The sequence below is a fragment of the Rattus norvegicus genome, chromosome 19 (assembly GCF_021556685.1).
Source record: "Rattus norvegicus strain SHRSP/BbbUtx chromosome 19, alternate assembly SHRSP_T2T, whole genome shotgun sequence".
In the NCBI taxonomy this organism is placed as follows: domain Eukaryota; kingdom Metazoa; phylum Chordata; class Mammalia; order Rodentia; family Muridae; genus Rattus; species Rattus norvegicus.
The window spans coordinates 30,245,520-30,270,865 of record NC_141552.1 but is presented as its reverse complement, the minus strand read 5'-3'; the positions used below and the strand labels follow the sequence as shown (position 1 = coordinate 30,270,865).

The 25,346-nt window shown below is 40.8% G+C and overlaps 1 protein-coding gene across 8 annotated transcripts in view; it reads right to left on the bottom strand.

Annotated features, from left to right (window-relative positions):
* Rpgrip1l (Rpgrip1-like) overlaps positions 1–25,346 on the bottom strand; it is a 92,311-nt gene that overhangs the window by 36,205 nt on the left and 30,760 nt on the right. For all 8 annotated transcript variants that reach the window (XM_087594507.1, XM_087594509.1, XM_087594508.1 and 5 more), the window contains 8 exon segments: positions 23,315–23,454; positions 17,765–17,871; positions 17,205–17,255; positions 16,326–16,505; positions 15,636–15,753; positions 12,009–12,461; positions 7,698–7,849; positions 4,626–5,004 (listed from right to left, as the gene is read on the bottom strand). In XM_087594507.1, the coding sequence (XP_087450633.1) occupies positions 4,626–5,004; positions 7,698–7,849; positions 12,009–12,461; positions 15,636–15,753; positions 16,326–16,505; positions 17,205–17,255; positions 17,765–17,871; positions 23,315–23,454 (1,580 nt within the window).

Genomic DNA, 25,346 nt, shown 5'->3' with positions numbered 1-25,346 from the left:
CTGACCACATACTCAGACACAAAGCAAATCTCAACAGATACAATAGTTAAAATAACACCTGCATGCTATCTGACCACTTTTTAAATCTTAAATTTAAAATTTAGGATTAAATCTGTGTATCACCAACAACATAAAACTTACAAACTCATGGAAACGAAATAACTCACTATTGAATAAAGATGTTTGCAGCCTAACATTGGACTGAGCATGGAACTCCAAATGAAGGAGTTGGGGGAAGGACTGAGGGAGCTGAAGGGGTTTGCAACCCCATGAGACGAACAACAATATCAACCAACCAGAACTCCCCAGAGCTTCTAGGAATTAAACCACCAACCAAAGAATACACATGGAGGGACCCAGGACTCTAGCCATATATGTAGCAGAGGATGGCTTTGTGTGGCATCAACGGGAGGGGAAGTCCTGGATCCTGTGAAGGCTCGATGCCCCAGTATAGGAGAATGATAGGGCGGTGGGGTGGGAGTGGGTGGGTGGGTGGGTGGGGAAGCATCCTTGTTGAGGCAGGGGGAGGAGTCATGGAGTGGGGTATTTTGAGGGGGGAGAACCGGGAAGGTGGATAACATTGAAATGTAAATAAACAAAATAACCAATAAAAATGGGTTGATGGAAATTAAGAAATTAAACACTTTCTAGAATTGAATGAAAATGGTCATACAACACATTAAAACTTATGAGATGCAAAGAAGGCATGAGATGCAAAGAAGGCTGTTCTAGAGGCACATTCATGGTACTAAGTGCCTATAAGAACAAAAGTCAGAAGTAGGGTGTGGTAGCACACTCCTTTAATCCCAGCATTTGAGAGTCAGAGGCAGGTGGATTTCTGTGAGTTCAAGGTCAGCCTGGTCTACAGAGTCAGATCCAGACAGCCAGGGCTACACAGAGAAACCCTGTCTCAAACAAAAAAGCAAACTAACCAACCAACAAACAAAAGGTCAGATTTCATACTAGTAACTTAACAACACATCTGAAAGCTCTAGAAGAAAAGAAAAAAAAATCACCCTCAAAAAAAGAGCAAACCAAAAAAACAAAAAACAAAAACAAACAAACAAACAAAAAACCCAAAAAACCCACAAAAACAAGTCAGGATTGAAATCAATAAAATAGAACAAACACACACAAAGAATCAATGAAGCAACAAATTGTTTCTTTGAGAAAATCATTAAGATTGACAAACCTTATAACAGAGAATACCCAAGCTTACAAAATTAGAAACAGAAAGGTGGATTTAACAACAGACACCAATGAAATCCAGAGAATCATAAAAACATGCTTTAAAAAGCTACACCAAATTGTAAAATCTAAAAAGAAATGGGTGATTTTCTTGATACACACTACTTACCAAAGTTAGCTGAATATCAGATAAGCAATTTCAACAGACCTATAGCCCTAATGAAACAGGGCCTAATGAAACAGTCATTAAGTCTCCCAACCCAAACAAGTCCAGGGTCAGATGATTTTAGCACAGGACTTTACCAGACTGGAACAGTTATTGCTAATACTCTTCAAATTATTCTAGAAAATATAAGCAGAAGGGACACTGTCCAGTTTTACAAGACCACAGTTACTCTGCTACTAAAACCACATACAGACACAATAAAGAAAATTACAAAGTAATTTCCCTTTTGAACATAGATGCAAAAATTCTCAATGAAATACTTGCAAATCAAATCCAAGAACACATGAAAAAGATCATCTACCATGATCAATTGAGTAGACTTCAGCCCAGAGACGCAGGAATGGCTCAACATCCATAAACTGATCAGTGTAATCCGTCATATAAACAGACTGAAAGACAAAAACTCCACAGGACTATGTCACTAGATGTCAAAAAAAGCTTCGACAAAAACCCAGCACCCCTTCTAAATAAATGGAGACCAACTCAAAGCCATTCAACTAAATCAGGAACAAGATAAGGTTGCCCACTCTCTCCATACCTACTCAAAAAAGTACCTGAAGTCTTAGCTAAAACAAGGCAACTGGAAGAGATCAAAGGGATACAAATTGGGAAGGAGGAGGTCAAAGTATCTTTCTTTGTACACATTAACCGACTCTAAAAGTTCAACTGGGAAACTCCTGTAGCGGATAAACACCTTCAGCAGAGTAGTTGGATACAAAATTAACACAAAAATCAGTAGCCCTCCTATATATACAAATGATAAAAAGGGCTTAGAAAGAAATCAGGGAAACCACACCCCTTTAACAGCCTCAACTAATATAAAATATGTTGGGATAAATCTAACCAAGCAAGTGAAAGACATGGAAGAAACAAATTGAAGATAGAAGATGGACAGATCTCCCAAGCTCATGAATTTATAAAGTGGAAATGGCCATTCTACCAAAAGCAATCTACAGATTCAGTGCAATCCCCATCAAAATTGCAACACAATTCTTCACAGAAATTGAAAAAACAAATTTCAGCTTCATATGGAAAAACACACAGACACAGACACACAGACACACAGACACACAGACACACAGACACAGACACAGACACACACACACACCCAGGATAGCTAAAATAAACTAGATTTAAAAACAAACAAAACCCAACTGCTGGTGGTCTCAGCATCCCAGATTTCAAGGTGAACTACATAGCTGTAGTGATACAAACAGCATTGCCTTGGCCCAGAAACAGACAAGCTGATCAACGGAACTGAAGACCCAGACGTAAGTCCATACACCTGTGGACGGCTGGGTTTTGACAAAGAATCCAAAAACACACACTGGGAGAAGCAGCACCTGGAGCAAATGGTGCTAGTCAAACGGGATGTCTGCACATTGAATAATGCAAATTAATCCAGATTTATCATCCTGAATAAAACTCGGCTCCAAATGGATCAAGGACCAGATATTCTGAATCCTACAGAGGGAAACTGGGGAATGGTGTTAAACTCACTGGCACAGGAAAGGCTTTCTGAACAGAACAGTGACAGCACAGACACTAAATCAACAATAGATGATGGCCTCATGAAACTCCAAAGTGTGTATAGTAAAGGAGGACAGCAACAGTAAAGCAGCAGAACGGCTTTTTACATAGCAATTTCACATCTGATAGACGGGTTGCATCTAAGATATAGAAGGAAACAAGAAAAAACCCTTGACATCAAGAAAACAACCCAACTTTTAAAAATGGGGGTGCAGAACTAAAGCATAGAGTTTTCAAAGGATGAGACACAGATGACCAAGAAATACTTAAATGTTCAACATTCTTAGTCGTCAGGTAAATGTGAATCAAAACAGAATCACCAAGGTCAATAGAGCAAATGGCAGCTCATATTGTCAAGGATGCTGGAAAGGGAACATGCATTGCTCACGAGAGTGCAAACTTGTGCAGCCCTAATGGAAGTCACCGTGGCAGTTCCTGAAGAGGCTGGCAATGGCTCTATGTCGGATCTGGCTATACCACTCGAGCATATATACCCAAGGACTCTATCCTCCTAGAGAAAGACCTGCTTATCCTTGTTTACACGTGTTAGATAACAAAACAGAACCCAACAATCAAACTACTAGCCAGCAAGATTATCTTCCAAAAGCTCAAAGAAAAACTAAGACTATCTCAAGATTACAATGACTGAAACCACTTGCTAGCAACAGACCTGACTTCCAGCACATATTAGATAAGAAGTTTTCTTCAGGCTGAAAGAAAAAGACACATGATAACTCAGATCTACACATCTGATAGGAACCAACGGGGCAACTGCATACAAGACAATAAAAGACCAAACAAATACCTTTCCTTTTCTCTTCTTAACTGTTAAGATAAGTATATTAACCAGTAATTATAAATCATATTGTTGGGTTCATAACAAACAAGATAGATATCCTAAAGGGCTGAGGCAGAGCTGAATGGAGCAAGGAAATGACTTCATGGTAAGGATACATGTCAGTGACAAGTCAGTGTACAGGAATAAAGAATTGGGGTTGGGGATTTAGCTCAGTGGTAGAGCGCTTGCCTAGGAAGCGCAAGGCCCTGGGTTCGGTCCTCAGCTCCGAAAAAAAGAACCAAAAAGAAAAAAAAAGAAAAAAAAAGAAAAAAAAAAAGAATTACCCAAGTAGTAACTATACAGGTAAATATCACGATCCCTACAACTGAGTCTCTCCTTTCTCTTCACTTCATCACAGGATTACAGAAATCAATCAGAATACATTGTTGTCTTTTATATACATGTGCAAAGGTGGTGGGGGAGGGAGGAAAGACAGTAATGGGGAGGAGAGGTGACTAACCATGGCATGTTATATGCATATGAAAATGTCATGATGTAACCCATTATTTTAACATACACCAAGAAAAATGTCAAAATATAGGCATACTATATATACATATATGGCAGTAACTACACAAAGGAGGATAGACAACATTAGACTTTTTATATCTTAAGGTAATCAACTTAGCAATACTCTTAGGTACGTTGTAAACACCCTCAAACACTGAAAATGCTATGGTTTCAAGTAAGGAAATAACTAAAAATATCAACAGTATTATAGACTTGAAGTACAAATATTGTCTAAGGTTAGAGAAATTAGTTGCTAATAGATCATAGCTGCAACACTAAAGTATACTTAATGTTTGTGTTTACAATTTTATAGAATCAAGAACACAGTCTTACCTGAGATACACCTGTCATGTGCCAGGGAAATCAGAGGCACATTGACTTTTCCTATGTAAATATTCTCCTGGATATCACTATCATCAAAAACATAAAAACTCAGAGACTCTGACTTAAGGTATTGATCCAAGTCCATATTCATTGGCACTGGGAAACACATGTAGTCATCAAACTGTGGATCATTGCTACTAGGAATAATGGCTGTATCATGGTCTGGAAAATCAAAGAACTTGTACACAACATATGCGTGTGGCTGTAGGTGGCGTGCTCGGGACTGTAGGTTGGTACAACATCTTACTGTAATGTGAAGTTCATTTAAGTTGCCGTCTGTGGACTCTGGTGAACTGATCTGAGCAGTTGTGGCTGCTTGCTGACTCAACTGGAAAAACATACATATTTATATTATAGAGATAATACAATTAAAAGATAATTATCAGCTTCCAACCTCCAAACGAAATCTTGTAAATGGAAAAAACTACATACTTTCATATCAAAGTCATTTTCTCAAACATTAAGATGCTTCAGAACAGTGAGGAGAAGCCGGGCACATGTGAGGATACACCCTGTGCTGCTGGAAGCAGACACTGTAACCAAGGACAGACGCAGAATGTGCCCAAATCATATCAGACAACAGTTAATGTGATGCTCTTCAATTCTGACCAATAACTGGTGAGCCAAGGGAGAGATGGCTCTGGAGAACGTCCTGACTAGAGGAGACTCACACGCTCACCCAGAGTGTGGTGTGAGGTAGGACTGACAGGGGAAACGCTGGGGAGGATTCCAGACTAGATGAGCAAAGGCACTGGGTAGAGCTGGAAACGATTTCTTGTCCGTCGTGGGAACACCAGTAAGCACACCAGATGTTAGAAAACATTTGCAGTAAGTGATAAATCTTTTAGGGCTGAGATGATCTGAGACAAAGAAATGCTAGTGCTCCAGTCCTCATTTAGTTTCGTATTGGAGAAAGCGAGAGACACAGTTCGCAATGCCCCCAGGGAGCCCTTTGGTGGTGAGTAGTGGGACACCTGAGCAGGTTAATACTGCTGACCCAGATGAACTTGCACTAACCAAGGAAGCTCGGTGGAGTGATTTTCTAAATACTGTGTCCCCGTCTCCCACCAAACCAATCCATTGAAAACCAAGAAAACACTAATTGTCATCTCTATAACGTATTCTTTCACGGTGTGCTGTGAAGAATACTAGAGGAAGGGGATCTCTGGGAAGCAGGTGCCATGTTCCCTTTGGTTTGAGAATCTATATTTAAGTTGAACTCAAAGAAAATACAGCCAGCAAAAGTAGCAAAGAAGACCATTTCACAAAACATTATAGTGATATTTCATGGATCTGTACAACAGAAATTCGGTCCCCAGGAAGCTTATACGATGGGAAAACACTGGAAGTTACTCCGTCTGCTCTCCACTTTTCTCTGAATCCTGGCTCATTATTCTCTCCTTAGACCGCATATTTCGTTTTCCTGACTGACATGGTGGGAGACGGCTGCCAACAGCTCCAAATCTTACGTGTTTCAGGCATGGAGAGTCTTGCTTTCCTTTGCTCTCAGAAGGCGAAGTCTGTCTGGTCTAATTGGGGTTAGGGGGATATTTCTCAGTCATAACGGGTGGACCACTGGGGAATGGAACCCTACCATAAACCTGGCTGCCAGAGCCCAGAGCCACAGACTCCATGGAGAGAAGACCTAGAATTCCGACTGTGCGCACATTTCAGCGTGCCTCTGCGGTGCTCGCCCTGACACTCGCATGCTTCGTCTCCATTTATAGTCACGTTATATAAAAGGTCACCAACTCCAGAATTCTATGAAACTCCACTTAGTGCATTTACTGGCTGATGGAACCAGTTGAAAATGTGGCTATTAATATTCAAAGAAGTATAGTTTGGGGAATGGGAGCTGCACTCACACTCCTGGTTTTCAGCAATAAAATATTGATTTTGTATTCTACTTTGCATTTCAAAAAGCTATTGATATGAAACAGTTTGAAAGAAGCCAAGAGTGATATAATAGTTATTTCTTTAAGAGTAGAATTCACTGATGAAGGTCTCTTGATGTGTAGTAACACTTCTCTAGTTACATTTTCTGAACAGTCTTGGGGAGTACGAGGGGATTCCTTTGTATCAGTGGAGTATGTCTGTGTCTTGTACTGGTTTAGTGAATATCTCCAGGCAATAACCTGTGCAGAGTAAACACACGAATGACCGTGTGCAATACTGATGCAATCTGAATAAGAGATGGAGCTCAGTTAATGGCACCATGTCAATTTCCTGTCTTTCTTTTGTTTTTCAGCATTAGGGGGTGAACCAAGAGCCTGGTAATATATATGCTGGGCAAGCAGTCCACCACAGAACTACATCTTATCCCTTTAAAAGCATGGTTCAGGGGCTTGTGAAATTGCAGGCTAGTCTTGAATCCGATGCACCCAGCCTGTTGAAGAGCTGGGGTACCACTCATGTACACCCTGCTTGACTTTCCCTTTTCAGGATTATGCTGTAACTGGGAAAAAGTAGCAAAGTATACACAAGCCAGCTCTACTGCTCCTGTTACTTCCCGAGATACTGGTTATTCCTAAATAAAAGGTTAAACAAGCCACTTGATGCCAGTATTAAAAGAAAAAAAAACAATTTCAGTTTAAAGCACAGGATATGAGGAGAGAGTGCAAATTCCTGTGCTATAAAAGGGTCTTACAAGGGCTTGAGACCCCATATGAACAACAATGCCAACCAACCAGAGCTTCCAGGGACTAAGCCACTACCCAAAGACTATACATGGACTGACCCTGGACTCCAACCTCATAGGTAGCAATGAATAGCCTAGCAAGAGCACCAGTGGAAGGGGAAGCCCTTGGTCCTGCCAAGACTGAACCCCCAGTGAACGGGATTCTTGAGGGGAGGGAGGTAATGGGGGAGGATGGAGAGGGGAGCACCCATAGAGAAGGAGAGGAGGAGGGGTTGGGGATGTTGGCCGGGAAACCGGGAAAGGGAATAACATTTGAAATGTAAATAAGAAATACCCAATTTAATAAAGATAAAAAAAAGGGTCTTACAGTCAAACAAGCTTACCAATTGCATTTTCTCTGGCTTCTTAAAATTTGATGTTATGTATCCTAATGCTTTTGCCCGCTCTCGATAAAGTCGAATAGCTTGATCCATGGGAACTCTTAATCGAAACCAGTATTCTACTGTGCCAAAATTTGGGATGTCTCCTTTAGTTCCTATACATAATCAATGCAGACCTCTGTTAAAATAGTCACGTAAATGAGAATATAGACAAGTAAAATATACCAACGGTACTATATATTAAAGGCACAAACTTTATACAGAATAACTTAATAGGACTTGCACGAGTGATGTTTGATTGGCAAATAACAGAGATGAAACAAAGTTGTGTCTGGGGTGTGAGTTTCACTGCTGTTAAATAGTAAAGAGCCATGTCCAACTATGATCGAGCTATTTCAACTGGTATCATTTTAGCCTTGCACATAAAGAAAAATCCAAACAATGAATCAGACACTCCACAGATTCTTTTGGATACTGTAGTACTTTTCTTTAAACAAACTGGACTCAATTTAGCCTGACATTTACAATATACAACCTCAAAATTATAAATTTTGAGACATTCCACATTCTGATTCAACTTTTAAGGTATCTTTGGCATCCTTCCCCCTTCTTTGATGGACCACAGGCATATGGGGGAGGTCACAGTATGCCAAATAATGGCACGGTCAATGTGGCCTTGGATGGTACGTGCCCTGTGCACTCCATTCAGACATCTTCTCTTTCTCTACTGTGTCTTTGCTCATGGCTTTTGGAAGATTTAACAGCTAAGCTTCTACTGCAGAGCTGTACGTCCTTACTGCACTGAACCCTTCAGTGTGTCTGCTCACCAAGTGTGAGTATGTACACCGCACAGGTTTGTTTCTTAAGGGCAAGGAATGCAGGTGCCTTCAAAATACTTCTCCCCAAGGGATTGGGACATATGGAGTCAAAAAGAAAATTCTATAACTTTTTCTGAACATTACAATATTAAGTATATCATGCTTACTTAATCAAGTTTTTTTCTTACAAATGGGATTCACCATTAATACTGAAAAAGATTTAATATCTACCATTATTTTAAAAAGCCTGTAAAGAAGAGTACTACTACAGACGTATTTACTTGTATATACATAAGGTGTCTTTGGATGAACTTGTGGTCTTCACTGAGAGGCTGGGATGGCTACAGGAGTGGGGAAAACACTTAAATCTTTTGCTTTCTATTATCTAAGCAGTGAGTCACTCAATCATAAAATAAAAGCCCTATTCAGACATTAAGTTGCCCTCCCTTCTCCTTCAGTGGCCTCTTACTTGGCTTCTGGATGACAACAGCTCAAGTTTTCCTGCTGTGCACTGGACACCATTTTCTTGGCTGCTCCTTTTTCCTTTCCCTGAACCCAACCTCTTGGAGATTCCCAGTGCTCAGGCATTGGTCACATCAACGATCAGCAAATATCTTTTTTTGTTTGGTTGGTTTTTTGACACAGGGTATCTAGCTGGAGTTGGGCTCAAACTCACTATGACCTTGAGCTTCTGATCCTCTTGCTTCTACCTCCCAAGTACTAAAGTTATAGACCTGCATGCCATGTGGTAGATAGATATCAAACCTAGAGTTTTTTTGTTTTTTTTTTTTCGGAGCTGGGGACCGAACCCAGGGCCTTGCACTTGCTAGGCAAGTGCTCTACCACTGAGCTAAATCCCCAACCCCAAACCTAGAGTTTTGTGCATACTATGTAAGCACTTTATCTATATCCTCAGCCCAGCAAATCCTGAGGGAACAGCTAATGAACAGGCTGAAATAAATGCATCGTTACTTTTCTTACCACCCTTCTCTTGCCTAATAAAATAAGGCCAAATCATGATTTAAAACGTCATCTTGTTAATTTTGTTTTAGTAAGCATACACAGGAATAGGCTCACCATGACATTTTCATATGTGCACACTGACCCTTTGACTGTACTTGCCCTCCATTTCCCTTGCTCCCCCCCACCCCCTATTTTGCTGACTTTTCCCTCAGTATTGCTGAGTTTTTTCTCCAGGCCCTAAATTGAAGTAATCTTCTTGTCTGTATCTTCTTTGCAGCAACTAGGAATTTTTACTAGTGAGCCCTTGGTGCCTTCGCCTGCGATTTCACTCCCCCCAACCCCCGAGTGTGTTGTCATCCAGCAGGTAAGGGGCTAAGGACTTGGGACTTTGAGGAGTCATGCTTCTTGCCTTTTCATGTTTCTTGTCTGTAATTTGTGTTTTTATTTACTTGGATATTGATCCCAGTTTTATTTGAGAATTTCCTTATTGAGCAGTCAACACTTGAGGGCCCATTCCCTAGTACCAGAGAGAAAAAGCAGCTTAAATTAATTACAGTCCACTATCACACCTCCAGCCATCATGGCAGATGGGAACCACTGTGGCCTGTGCTATCATGTTCAACAGTGTTTTGGGTAAATGTGGAAGTGGAAACAATAAAAATGAGCAGAGAAAGGGAAAACCAAAAGATCAGGGTTACATAAGGACAGGGAAAAGAAGGGCCTGGGAAGAATGTTGTGGTTGGAAAGAGAACAAAACAAGAGACTAGAAAAAAAATAGCAGCAACAACAACGATAATGACAACAACAACAACGACGACGAGGTTACCTTTCCAAATGAGGAAGCTTAAAAACATTAGAAAGTATAAGAGGATGACTAATGTTAAAAACCCCAAAACAATGAGATGAAGTGACAGTTTACTAGAAGTACAGGAGAGAGAGAGAGAGAGAGAGAATGCTAAGCACAATCAGTGATGACTAAGAGAGGTATAAAAACCCTGCTACTTTATACGATAACTAAAATGTAATTTAAAAAATTAAAAAGATTGAATGGAAGTACCCTACATGGTTAGATCGTACGCTCCCAGAAGCCATTTTTTTTTTAACACAGAAGTCTCAGTGCTGGGTGGAAAACACATCTCTATGAGTTGTCATCTAGGGTGGCCACAGAAGCTCTGAAAACAATACAGGCTATGGTCATTGTTCTTGTCCCCCACAACTAAATGGTAAAACACTATTGGTGGAGTCACCACAAGCTTTGAATTCAGGACACAGGAAAATGATCCTGGAACTAAACTGGAAGCGTCCCTCTGGAGGCTTGCTTCCACAGTGCTGCAACGTGCTATGGCTGCTAGGAGAGAAGTCATCACTGGCCATACAATGTGTGGGCTTTATGTGCTAGGACACTAAGCTGCTGGGCAAGAAGTGCCCACTGGTATGGCAGTGCCATGATTGGTTTTGGGGTAACCCAACAGCTAACCGAATGGTTTTGGAGCCTGCTCAATGGGAGGGAATATTTGTTTGGTCCTGTAAACATGGTCAAAAGCATATGGGGAGATGAGAGAGGGTACTGGATATTGAATATACATTGTGTGTATAGTATACATACACATATAAAATTGTTAAAGTAAAAATAATAAATTAATTAAAAAGTATTTTGGTAAAAGAGTGGAAACATAAGAGTAAAAAAGAGTTTAAAAAATGAAAATAAAATAGATTTCTCAGTACATGTATAAACAAAATTAGATAAATATATAAAGGGAATAAGTAAATCCCTAATTTTTCAATATCATGAAGTATAAACACTACTATAACAAGTGTATTATAGAAAAGTATGAGAAATTTAAAGAAAAGAACACACAAGATGAAGTGTTAGGATGACTTCCTTTGAAGATCCTGAGAAGTGGAGAGAATTTCAGTTATGAGCTCAGACACTGGGGGAGGATCCAGATGGACTGGACTCATCTTTCCTATGGTCTGTGCTGGGATGAGCCCGTACTGCAGGAGACTCTGAAGTCTACGAGAGCTTTTCTACCTTAGTTGCTTCTCTTCTTTACAGACAATATGTCTGTCCTGGCTACTCTGTGCTTTACAGTTGGGCTGGGAAAGTTCTCCTGTGCGTGTGTGCGTGTGTGCGTGTGTGCATGTGCGTGCCTGTGTGCACTTGTCTTCCCCTCTAGGCATAGCCTTTGTCCGCCTTATTTGTCACTGTCTACTGTTCCTAGAATGTAGTAACAGTGTTGGCATGTCTTCAGAAGCATGAAGAATGTAATACAATTAACATTTTAATTAAGCAAGAGCATCAATATCAAAGTAAACATTGGACTTTCTAAGTTTAATGGCTGTTTATAATGGTTGTAAGTATTAATAGCTATTTTGCACCATCATCCTTGACACTAAAGATAGTTCAGACACCTGTGAGTAAAGATCACTGTCCCTACCCAAAATACCTGTAATATGTGAGATAAGAATAATTGAGTATGCCAGTAAACACATAAGCCGACCTGCTGATTAAAACATCCAAAACTGTACTTACCAACTAAGCTTGTTGTGCAAAAAATTCTACCGCTTTTTTCTAGAATCTCATGGAATCTCAGCTGACAGGCCGCAACCGTTTCGTAATCTGTGCTGTAGGCTTGGTGGAGCTCCAGAGTGACAGTGTTCTTCTGAATGTACTGCAAGAATAAGTCATTGACGTGGACAAGATACTGAGAGGTGAAGTTATACTCTGGGCAAGGGCCTCGCACGATGGGAGTTGTCTGCAGTTCAAAGTCATAGAAAGCGTAGGTACAGAAAGTGAGAAGCTCTTTATCACCAGATGCCCGCAGGACGTCAGAAGCAAAGGCGACTTTGTTGATGTGGATTTCAAATAGATTTTCTCCTCGTTCTAGGTGGATGGTTTCATCAAATTCATCAACAGAGTCATCTGGCATGATTTCTGGTTTAAATTTGTACTGCTTAGTGCCGTAGGCAATATCCTTCAGCTGGGCTGCAAGGGAAGACACAGTTTGGAGTTGTTAGAATGCTGACATATGCGGATGCAAAGGAACTTCTGATGTGGCCGGGCGTCTGGGTGCCTTCAGTGATGTTCTTGACCTTACAGTCTATAGCTGCACTGTTACTCTCTGCAATGGTGCTCATTAACAACCACAGACTCTCAAGACTTGCTTAGCACCAGTCTCTAAACAACAAAACCACAACCTTAAATTATGTGCAACTGTAACTCATCAGTCTGCAGTTTAAGACTGAGAATGAAAAGCGTTACACCTACAGTTAGTTGTAAGGCAGCCTTAGCCAGGAGCAGGAGAAAGAAAGGCAAGTCAGACCGAGGTCACAGACACCATGCACTCCTCCAGCTTTGCCGTTATCTTTCCTCTCACAAAGCCCACCGACCTCTTTTCCTGAACACCACCTCTTTAGCTGAGTAAGTCATGTCTGCTTCTACTTTGGGGGAGGTAATCTCAATTATGGCGATAGTTTCATAGTTGTACACATAGGCCTAAATTAAACAAATTAATTCTTTAAATGTGCAGTTAAAGGTACATCAGTTACATTTTATAAGTCTAATTTTTTATAGATTATGCATCTCTCTATAAGTACAGCTTGGAATAAAATGTCTCCACCTGCGTCTATAAGACCCCCTCTTCCTCTCTGTGGAAGCCCTTCAAGCGGTATCAGGAAGTAGTCCAGCTCTGGATTGGGCACTGCCGAGTCTTCTGTTATTTTTTTTTTCTTTGTTTCCGGCTGACAAGTGCTCTTTGTTTTAAACCATTACTCTATTTTGCTTTAGTGTCATTATCCCCCTCCTTCCCTCATTTCCCCCATCCTTTGGGGTTTTCTCTGCTAGTTCTACAGTGCTCAGCACTGCCTCTCGTGCCCACTGTCTTCCACACCCGAGTCACCTATCTCGCCAGCGACTTTACACTCTTAAAACTTACTGAGGATTCCAAAAGTCTTTTGATAACAATTTATACTTATTGCTACTGATTATACTGAAAAGAAAAAAATTAATTTTAAATATTTAAATGCTAATTTTAAATATCTTAATACACATAATAACTTACTGCACATTGATGCAAATCATAGTATTTATTCTTTCAAAGTTGCAAGTTCCAAAATATGTGAAAAGTAGGATTATTTTAATCCTTTCAACTTTTAAAAAAGTTTTTAAAAAATATTTTTACAAGTGTCTTTAGGGTCTTGACTTAACAGAAAACACCTGTGGCTGTGTTTAATTTGTTGTGATTATCAAACATCATATAGCCACTGAGAAACTCCATTATAAACTTGTAAAATAATAAAAATGAAAAAATAACATTATAAATACTATTTTCAGACCTCTTCATCAGTTTAGGAGAGCCTGGGGGATTCCCAGACTGTCCTTTAAGAGCTTCTTGTCTCTGAAGAAGAACTAAGTGTCTTTATCTGACTGAACAGAACTTTCCAGAAGTCAGAGTATCCTATACCGTTTTTTCCAAGTAGTAATCAATAAAATTTGTTTAATGCAATTTTCTTGGTTAAAAGGGAGGCCACCAAGTGCAGAATTTTCATTCAAGTGTTTGGAAGCCTTTACCAGTATGCTTTGCCTGCCCCCTATAATTAACGATTCACTCCATGAACATAATCAAGCCTCTAAGGCACACTAAGCAAACTGCTAGGCAGTAGGAACACAGACAGGGAAACTGAAGCCCTGCCCTTGAGGAACTCAGACCACAAAGGCTAGTATGGGAAAGAATGTGTGCCAAAAAAATGCAGGAAGCATCGTCTTAGTCCTTTTGTAATGCTGTCACAGAATATTTGAGTCCAGGTAATTTATAAAGAACCAAAGATTACTTGTTTGGTTTCTTATTTGGTGCTGGTGACTGAGCCCAGGATACTGTGCAGGTTAAGCATGCATCCTATCACAGAGCTACATTCCCACAGAAGGATTTAACTCTTCAAGTTAGTTGTAAGGCCTGAGAAGTCCAAGTTGACTGTTCTGTATTTGGCAAGCACCTTCTCCCTATGTTGTCCCAAGGCAGAAAGGACCACATTCATTTACAATAAACCCACTGTTTAATGCAATTAACCCACTTTCGTGGTAGTGGCATTGATCAATTCTTGAGAGCAGAGCCAAACGACTTAACTGAATCTTAAACCTTCTGTCTATGAACCTGGTTCCATTTGGGGTTAAGTTTCCAATGCAGAACCTCTAGGGAGGATCCTTCCACCATAGCAACTACGAAATAACACAATGACAATACCCACCCTGTCTCCAAGATGCGCAGACTTCACACAGAAGAGATGAAGTCATCATACACACACACACACACATACACACATACACACACACACACACACACACACACACACACACACACTGCACCCAAATAGCAAGGTAAAGCACTCTAGATGTGATCTAGGGGACCTGCCAGAAAGAAGCTTCTGGCTGGGGAGTGCAGAGGTACTTCTCACTTGAGATGCCAAGTCTACAGAAACAGCTGGGGGCAGTATGGTGCCTTCTGTGCTCAGATGGTTCTTATAGTAGAATTTCCAGATAGCTCAGGTTGCCCAGGCACTCCGCATTGTACCAAGCTGGCTTTGGACCTGGGTTCCTTCCACATTGTCCTTGGAAAAGTTGGGATTACACCCGTGTACTGGCACACACAGCTCTTTGGATGGCTTCCCTATTTTCTAAAGTTTGAAAATCACTATAAGGTATTTCAGGTAAAGGGATGGTGGCTGAGCCAATCAGAGCCAGCCTCCTGCCATGCTTAGCACAAGCTAGACTGTGTAACACAGAAGGATTTACTATCGAGATGTCAAGGAAGAAAGGAAGTGTAGGCCAGGAACAAACCCTGGTGCTGGGAATGGGCAGTGGACCTGGCACAGAGCTGGCTAAGGTGCACATGGTGCATGGAAGGAAAATCACGAGGGCGGGGTGAGGCTCGAGGCTGGGACGCTTTATATAGTGCTTTGAAATCCTGCCTACAATCCTGAATTTGAAAACAGTAAATTCTTGAAAAATCCTACTAAAAATTCCTGAGTTGAAAAGAATCAGATAAAATAGTCTTTCTGGTAACTTATTCCAGCTTAAAATTGGGGGAGAGAAGTGAGCAGGAAGATATTGTGAGCGAGGATTTGGAAGGCGTTTCCAATGGCCATGAAACCGCGCACTTTGTACCTTCAAGCTTTTGGATGCGTGCAGCTCTGACGTCGAGAAGATGAACATATTGTTCCACTTTCAGTTCATGATCTTGTTGCAAATTTTCCATCTTCTGAGTCACTGTTTCAACTTCCATCTAAAAATGAGACAGAAAGGTTCACTGCTTATGACTGTCCCATCTGCATCTGTCAGAGTGCCTCTGAGCAAGAACTTTAGGATGCAGCTTTAGAGCTAGCATGCTAGGATTCAAAGATTTCTACATGAGATTTAAGGTCGCCATGCTACCAATTAAGCACTTCTAGTTGGAATTTTCAAAACCAGAATGATTTTAACATCTTTTGGATGGCTATCGGGAACTCCAAACCACAGTGCTCTCCGTCACATAGCTGACAGGGCGGTAGCTCCCTCTTTTTATGACGGGGAGCTGACCTGGACACTGTGGCCGGCTTTAGGATGGTGGCTGTGACTCCCTGAGAACAGTGACAACACTAAAGACAGGTGAGATTACTGTCACCAGGCTCCTCCAAAGCCAAGGCTTTATCATTTGTTTTTAAACTATCTCAGCTCTCTAGTTCCAGGGATGTATTACTAATATTTAATGGTAGGTGATAATAGACAATAAAAGATAATACAACATGTTTCTCTGAAAAGACAACCATCAGGGGAACATCACAGAAAAGAAACTTTTCAAGTTAGTGTCTGAAGTACCTGATAGTCTTTATTTATTTTATGCTGCATAATTAACATATTTCTTGTCTTTTCAAGTTCTTGTACTGTTTCTGCATGAGTTGCTTGAAGCTCCTTCATGGAACGATCTAGATCTTTATTAATTTTGCTGTCCACTTTTTCTAAAAATGAAAGATCTCCATTTTTTTGTTCTTTCTGAGCCTAAAGTAAAACCAGAGTTTTTTAATTGAAACAAGGATGTCCAGAATATGACCATGTAAATCAACATGATAAATCAAGAAATGCTCAGGTGGACTCATCAGCTTCCATTTTCTCCCAGGAATAAAGCTTGTTAAGATATACAGTTGCATAGACATTTGGGACAATTACAGAGAAATAAAAATAGTTTATCACTTTCATAACAAAGATGAAATCACATTTTTTCATCTGATCAACATGTGCATTATGATATAAAGAGAAAAGGGTACATGTAGACAACAGTGCCTCAGAACTAGACAAGGCCTTGACTTACGGTCCGACACCTCACTTGCTCTCACAGTGGATCAGGTAAAAACAAAGTGTTGTGAAGTGTAATTTAAAGCAAAGGGCTTTGGAGTGTTGAGGTCTATTTAATGTGACTTTGATGTCACTATGAAATATGCATATCCTATAACTAAATGTCATCTAACCATTTCCTAAGCATTGCTTTCTTCCTCCCTCACCACCCCCTACCTCCGCCACGTTTGGTGCACACACACACACACACACACACACACACACACACACACACTCGCACTAAGATGCAGTGAGTTTTAGAAGATGCACAAACAATTCACTCTCTGAGCATAATGTTGATGGACGAAGGCCATCATGACGTTGAAGCATAAGAAAGGCACTAATGTTTGAGTGTGACACCGCTACCTTTATAAGCAGGAGCGCTTCACTGAGGTCATCAACATTGATGTCACTCTCCTGTAACAGAGAAAGCCCAAGTTCACAGTGAGGACAGTTCACAGCCCGATTCCCACCACGCTGACTAGCTAGCGGAACATACAGTAACTGAGGCTATGAGTTTAAGAAACCAGGTACTCAGCACATTTCAGCAACTAAGAATATCTTCTCAGAATATAACCAAGTATGTTAACTAATGAGCCAAGTGACACATTTTAACTCCTTGCTATGTTGAACACTATGTTTTTTTCTCTGCTGAACACACACACACATGCGCGCACACACACATGCACACACACATGCAAAGACACAGACACACACACACAGACACACACATACATACAGATATACACACACAGACACAGAGACACAGACACATAGATACACACAGACATACACATACAGATACACACAGACACACACATATAGATACACACAGACACACACACAGACACACACGCACACAAACACACACACACATATGCACGCACGCACGCACGCACGCACTGTGAGGCAGGGAAATGGCTCACCTGGTTGAAGAACTTCATGCGATTTTGGAGCTCATGCAGCTGCTGCTTTTGCTGCAGACACTGCAGCTGCAGGTCTCTGTTCTCTTGCACCAGCTTCTCATTTTGGTCTTAAAAATAAAACCAGCACATTAGAAAGCTAAGTGAGAATGATGTCGAAAACACATTTAAAAATGTAGATCTGGTTACACAGCAAGCTGGTTCTAGTATCAGGTCAGAGAGAAACAGAGCCAGCTCGTCAGACAAGGGAGCAGGGGACAAGGTACCAATGAACACCATCGTGTGCCCACCACATGACTCACTTGCCCATCACAAACTCAAGACTGACGTTCACAGTATTAACACAAGGACACTGCGGTCTCTGGGACTTCAAAGGAACATTCTACTTAAAATGCCTAAAAATATATGTTTCCAAGTATATGGTTTTTACTTACTTATTAAGGGTCCTGAAAGACATGTAAAAAAAAATTGTCTTTTAGTGTTCCAATTGATTTTTTTGAATTTTCTCTTCCTCGCTTAGCAAAGACTCTTTGAGTTGAAACAAGTTTATTTTATAAACTCCAAATCTATAACTTAGTCAACCATATTCCTAACAAATCTGTCCCGACAGGAATAGATTCTAAGGCAGAGTCAGTGATCACATTTCAGTTTATGGGATTTAAGGAAAAGTCCCCATGATCCACAAGCAGAACTGTTAGGGAGAAATCAAGAGAACAGCAAATTCATACACAATGTCCTGGTCTCTGTATTAAGCTTCATTTATAAAGGGGTGGGCTCGAAAGATGGCTCAGCAGTTAGGAGCGGTGGCTGCTTTTCCAGAGATCTGTGTTCCATTTCCAGCAGCCACGGGGCACCAGTAACTCCAGTTCAAGGGGATCTTCTGCCCTCTGCTGGCCCCTGCAGGCACTGCAGCACATGGTACACAGGCAGATGCTAAGCTCTTTAGCCCTGTGTTCTTAAGTGTGTTGCTCCCACAGTCTTCATCGTGGTGGGCTTTGCCCACTCCTCACAGACTTCTAGACCGTGCCATCCAAAGTGCCTCTCTCAATTTCTTTTTGAACTCAACAATTCTTGTTTATTCTAAGTCCTCAATAAAAGTTATACATTTTTGTTTCCCTCTCTTAATATAAAAGGAGCAAGTAACGCCTTTGCCAAGAATTCTTTCCATGAATGTGCTTGCACTCTGACTGGCTGTTACACAGAAATGTGTTTCTGCCTTTTTTCTAGGTTTTGTGGTCCCAAGCTATAAACACCATAGAAGTAAAAATGTTAAGTTACCCAGTTAAGAAGAAATGAACTAAATTAGGATATTTTTAATACCATATAGTTCCTAGAAATTCTTAGGTGCATAAAGATAACAGAGATACTTTATTATTAAATATATAAACACTTCTGTTAACAGATAGAAGAGTAAAGATTTTCTTATGGTATAAACTGCTTATATTCCAGCAAACTAAAAGAATTTCCAAGTGTGAAAACCATCTGGAAAACTTGAAGGTGTGGGTCAAACACTGGTCTCCAAACTAAATATTCGTTGTGAATTCTTATGAAATAAACCTTTGGGTTTGGGACTACGATGGTAACGTGCACTTCCAGTTCTGATCCAGTTAAGACAACTAGCAGAGTGCCAATGACACAGAACAACCAAACAACAGCAAACAGTGTGCCAAGGCCAGAGTAACAACAGTGGCAATAAAAACCCGTGACTCAGAGGGAGGGGACTCAGGTCCTGATGATAAACTACCTCACTCCATAGTCGACAGAAGCAGGGATTCTAAGATGCTAGCTAATGTACAAAGGCAGTGTCAACCCCTCTGCGGGGAGGGGGTCCAGGGACCCTTTCACAGGGGTCGCATATCAGGTATTTACAGAACTATTCATGACAGTAGCAAGATTACAGTTCTGAAGAAACAATGAAATAATGATATGGCTGGGGGTTGGCACAGCATGAGGAACCATACTAAAGGGCCAAGCATTAGGAAGGTTAGGAGCCACGTTATAAAGGGCGCACTGCTCTGCACACTGTGATCTCTCCCATGCTCTGTTTTTTTCTTTAATCCTTTCAATTTTGCATAGCTAAGGATATGTCAGCAGGGCTGGAGAGATGGCTCAGCCATTAAAAGCTAGGCTCACAACCAAAAATATAAGAATATGTCAATAGGTACAAATAAAGTCGTAAGTGTTTCCATTCTTCACTCTTCTCTGTTTGAACAGCTATGTCCCGGTTTACTGATATTTTAAAAACAGAGTCTGTTTGTGGGAGGATAACTTAATGTGGACACATCACTGAGCAGCACCAACCTTCCCTCTGCAGAAATTATGTAGATTTATACAGTGTATTCTCTCTTTATCAATCTGCTTATTTAGGATATGATTTGGGTCTTTAAAAATACCACACCGCTACAGTTCAAAGAGAAAATAGGCTTGCTGAATTATAATATGAAAAATCAAAGTGCTCTGTACAGGATGAAAACCAACCCTTTACCTTATGATTTGACAAAAAACAGGTTAAACTAAACAGCATTTTATTCAAATGAGATACAATTTTGTTCTTTAAACTTACATCTTCCAGCACGCCATTAATAACTGCAGAGAACAATTCAACTAAACAATTTTCAGAGCCCCTTTGTGCTAATATCTTCAGCTGTGATCAATATAACTATATGCACTATGCTGAATTATGCATTTCAGCTAAAGATAGAAAGGAACGTTCAAGAGCAAGGCCTTAAACACATGCAGTTAATTTAAGCATTAACCAAATGCAAACTGCATTTACATATCCTTCCCCCGCATATTCACACAATCTGAAACTAATTTGTACCTTGAATAAAGAGGTGAATATTCTCTAAAAATAATTTGCCTGTTAGATGAATGACTACAAGAAGCCAGGGAAGCATCTTCTGGCAACGGGCACTTGAATCAAGAGAAGGCAAATGTGTGAGGAGAGTTCAAAGGAAAATTAAACCATTGCAAAATCTGCACCACAGAAAGAAACTTTCTGGATATTCGAAGATTTCCTTAAATAGATAATTTTGAGTTTTTGTTTCTTTCCCTAGAAAAATGATTAAAGGCTAGGAAAGTTATTTTTAATCATTAAAAGTTCAGTTATTTAACTTATTTTCTTAGAGTTCATTTTAACAGTTTTATAAATAAAGATCTAAATCCTTCCATTTGGAAACTCTTCAGAGAAAATAACTGAGGAATCCCAGTTCCGGCGACTTTTACTTAGACAGTAGTTAGATAACTGTGTTAAGGGTTTATGTAGGACGCTGTGGCTCATGCTGCAAACATTATTTCTTTACTTTCACCATCGGCGACTGCTGCGTCACCTCCTACACATCACAGTGGGAACGGTAGCATGCACTGTCCACAGTGCTAACACGGACTGGACTCAGACCAGAGGACTGACTTCAGAGGCCAGTGAGTCAGAGAGCACACCATAAACCTTGATCCTCCCGAGTGTGTGCGTGTGTGCGTGTGTGCGTGTGTGTGTGTGTGTGTGTGCACGCGCGAGCATGTGTACATACCCACCAACACATTAACAACGTGGGAAGAGCAGAGACTAACGAGTGCTGCTGCAGCAGATCTGGACCTCCTCCACAGCGTGCTCATGGCATTATTTTTAATATTCAAAGGATCCATAAAGACAAGAAGCAGTGAAAAAGATGAGGTTGGCTAGGTGATATCAGAATACCTTATCAGAATATCTTAGCAACTATAATACTTAATAAAAGAATTATCAGGGGTTGGGGATTTAGCTCAATGGTAGAGCGCTTGCCTAGCAAGCGCAAGGCCCTGGGTTCGGTCCCCAGCTCCGAAAAAAAAAATTTAAAAATTTAAAAAAAGAATTATCAAAATCAAAGAAAAAAACAATAGTTTAAAAAGAAATTAAGATTCTACCCCTGATAAGAGTTTTGTTTTGAAGGATGTGGTGCTGTCTCTCTCTCTCTCTCTCTCTTTCTCTCTCTCTCTCTCTCTCTGTGGGATCTGGGTGAGCAGACTCAGGTCAGAGGCTTGGTGGCACAATGCTTTAACTTCAGAGTGTCTAACTGTCCTCACTTCCCTGGTCTTTTAACAACAAGTGACTCTGGTATTTTAAGAATGAGAGACTTATTTTTTGTAAAATGGAATTGGCCAAAGGGAACTTCTGTTTTATCAGTGAACAAGAACTCACTGGGCAACTCTTATGACAAAGCACTGAGAAACCCACCGGGTCAGAAAGCACGTCATCACTTAATAGCATGCACACTCCTCCAGAGAAACTCATACAACGTATCAGTCAAATTAATCGCTGGGTGGATAAGCCCTGACTACTGTGCCTCATTGCAATAAAGACTCCAATGATTCTTTAGGATTGTGAAATGTATAAACATGTATAAGTAGTTTTAAAGCATTATTGCTTGTAGATGCACTCTGGTTTTAGGAATATTAAACATTAAGAAATATGCTCCATTTGTACAATAAAATGTGACTCTGTGGTAAGAGTACTAACTAAAAATATATTTTTTCTTACTAAGTCTGTATTAAACTGTTTTTGTTGTCAACACAGGGCCCAAGGGGGGGTCTGGAGTTTGCAGACCTGTCTCGGTCTCCTGAGTGCTATGATTAGAGGCATGCACCACCGTGCCTGCTGTATCAGACTTCTAAATTCTTGTGTGACTGAACTGCAAATGTTACAAAGGAGCAGCCTTATTACCGTGTTCCTGGGCCTATCTTTTTTTTTTTTTTCTTTTTTTCAGAGCTGAGGACCGAACCCAGGGCCTTGCGCTTGCTAGACAAGCGCTCTACCACTGAGTTAAATCCCCAACCCCATCCTGGGCCTATCATACGGGTCCCAACACTGTGTGTGTGTGTGTGTGTGTGTGTGTGTGTGTGTGTGTGTGTGCAGCGGGTATATATAAGCCAGTGTGTGATACAGCAGCCCAGACAGCTTAACTGCATTTCACTTCTATGAGACAAGACCTAATATACTCATGTTTAATGAACATCACTTTTGGACAAGGCATCCTGGTTAATAGAATAGATGCAGACATCTCACTATTGGATTGTTCCGGTTTGACCTGTCAAAGGCAGCGAGAAGCGATCTTTGGATTTTCCCACTGCATCTGCCATTACCTGTACCATTACAGACTTCTCTAACTACTGCTGGCTTCCATGCGTTACGAGGGCAAGTCTTTCTTTGCTGTATTCTGGGAACTTAGAACAATGTTCAATAAATATTGAATATGAATATTGTGGACTGTGAAATAAAGAAAAGATCAGAATTTAGGGAATTAAACTAATTAAACTAACAAAAGACAACTTGGATAAAAGGGGCTCTGGGAAACAATTCCTTTGGTGTACATATGAGGCATATATATGTACATATATATGCCACATATTACACACACACGCGCACACACACACACACGCACACACACACAGAGATATAAGCTGTGTTCATAGAGGAGGGCAGGATGACTGGCACACAGTAGGCACACATGAAGGACTGATGAGCTCAGCGAATAAGCATCGGAGGCCTGTGTGGGTGAACGGGTGGTTATTTCTGTGTACCTCGTTCAGTCTTTAATTGGTCAAGGACTTCGGCTTTGTCTGTGAGGTCAGATTTTAAGGCGGTTTCGAGCTGGGCAATCTGTACCTTCATCTGCTGCTCCTTTAACTTCCACTGCTCTTCGTGGGCAGCACTGAAGGCACTGTAAAATACACGTGACAGGCAGGAGAGCTGGGAAGTCAGCTTCACCCGAAAATAATAAAGAGAAAGCTTTTAGTGGCACAGAGACCACTGTCATCATGTCTTAGGAATTAAGTAAACATATGCTGGTCTGCTGCTGTTGAAACCGAGGCGCCTTGCTCAGGCTGCGGTTAGGGAACATGAAAGAGTTTGTGGGATGAGCAAAGGAACTGGCCTTAATTTAGAGCTCCAAAGCCAGAAAAGTTGGCAACACTCGGCTTTTGTGGACTAGTAAAGGAATTCAGATACTGTACATACTCCAGAGGAATCCACGGTTCCAAACCTCAGTAACTAACAGGCGGGACTGTCCTCCTCACTTACAAGGCCACTCAATACCAAAAACAAAACATAATAAAACAAACAAACAAACAAAAAAAACCCCAAACCATCTTCACCTGATCTCCATCTAATTCCGAGGAAACGGCTAATGGTGGCACACTCAGCTGTATGGTGGTAACCCTGACACTAAGAAGTGGTGCAAAGGCAGCTTTACTCTAACAATAAATCCAACAGGCTAAGAAGAGATGACTCGACTGTTAACACAGATAAGATTATGAAGACAGAATTATGATCAATTCCTTAACAAAAGCAGAGTGCTTCGCTCTTTTGAGACAGGGTTTCTAGCACAGGCTGGTCTTGAGCTCTCTATGTAGTTGAGAATGACCTGAATCTTGTGGCCTGGTGCCCACCTCTCAAGGGCTGAGGCTCTGGGCATGCACCACCACACATAGTTATGTGGTGCTGATAGAACCTAGGGCTCTATACTCTACCAGCCGAGCCTCATCTGCAGCCCCGTGTAGTTCTGGTTTAAGTCTGCCAGCGAGCAAGGCATAGAAGACCAGAATGTGGCACAGGATAGGAATAAGTAGATGCTACTCAGAGGGAGAAAGCAACCATTTCTTTATCCAGTGGGTCCTGACCATGGCAGACAATGGTCTTCAGCAGCTTGCTTCCTGACACTCAAGACATTTCAAAGGGAGCAGCCCGGTGATTCATGTTTCTGTGGCATCCCAGGTGATAGCCAGACTCCAGGAAAACCTATTTTGATCTGCATTTCAGCAGAAAACCATTATCTGTGAAGCTTGACGTGACTGGGTAATCACCCTCAGCTCTGACCCCTCTACTAATTTTAAACTCAGTAAATGAAACAAAAGTCTACACCGTGTGGCAGTGTACTGGTGGGAAAGTAAAGGACAACAAAGGTTCCTAGAACGCCCTAATGCTGCTTCCGGCAGGCCTGAGGCTGCATCCCAAAAGACACACTTTCTGTAAAGGGCACAACTTTCAAAAAACTGTATTCATCTCACATTTTGAATATTGCACTTTGTATTGCATTTAAAATGATATTAGCTTGAAAATAAGTGGAATTTCAGAAGCCACTCTAAATGATATATTTTCCTCTGTATTCTCATTTCACGTAAGTCCTTAAAAACAAGAACCATGGAACTGATATGCCAATATCTTAAGCTAATTTTTATCAAAGGTAGAACTACTTAGACTTAAATGAAATCCAAATCAAACACATATACTTTAAATACTACAGATTATTTCTTTACAAATTCACTTAAAAATGAAGAACGCATATAACTTTGGGGTCTAGCCAAATAATTATATAGGTATGAATGTGAGTGCGTGTGAGCCTTCTATCATTAAAAACATGTACCGCCCAGAAAAAGCCTTAGCTTGGTGAAACAGGACAACTGTCCGTCCCCTCAGGCCAGCAATCAGAAACAGTAGTGTTCCATCAGCGTGTGCACTGCAGATCACCAGCAGCTAATCTGGCAGGGACATCAGAAGCTGTGTGTGTTTAAATTAAGAGCAATTTAGCAGCCTGGTTTCTCCAAGCCCACAAAA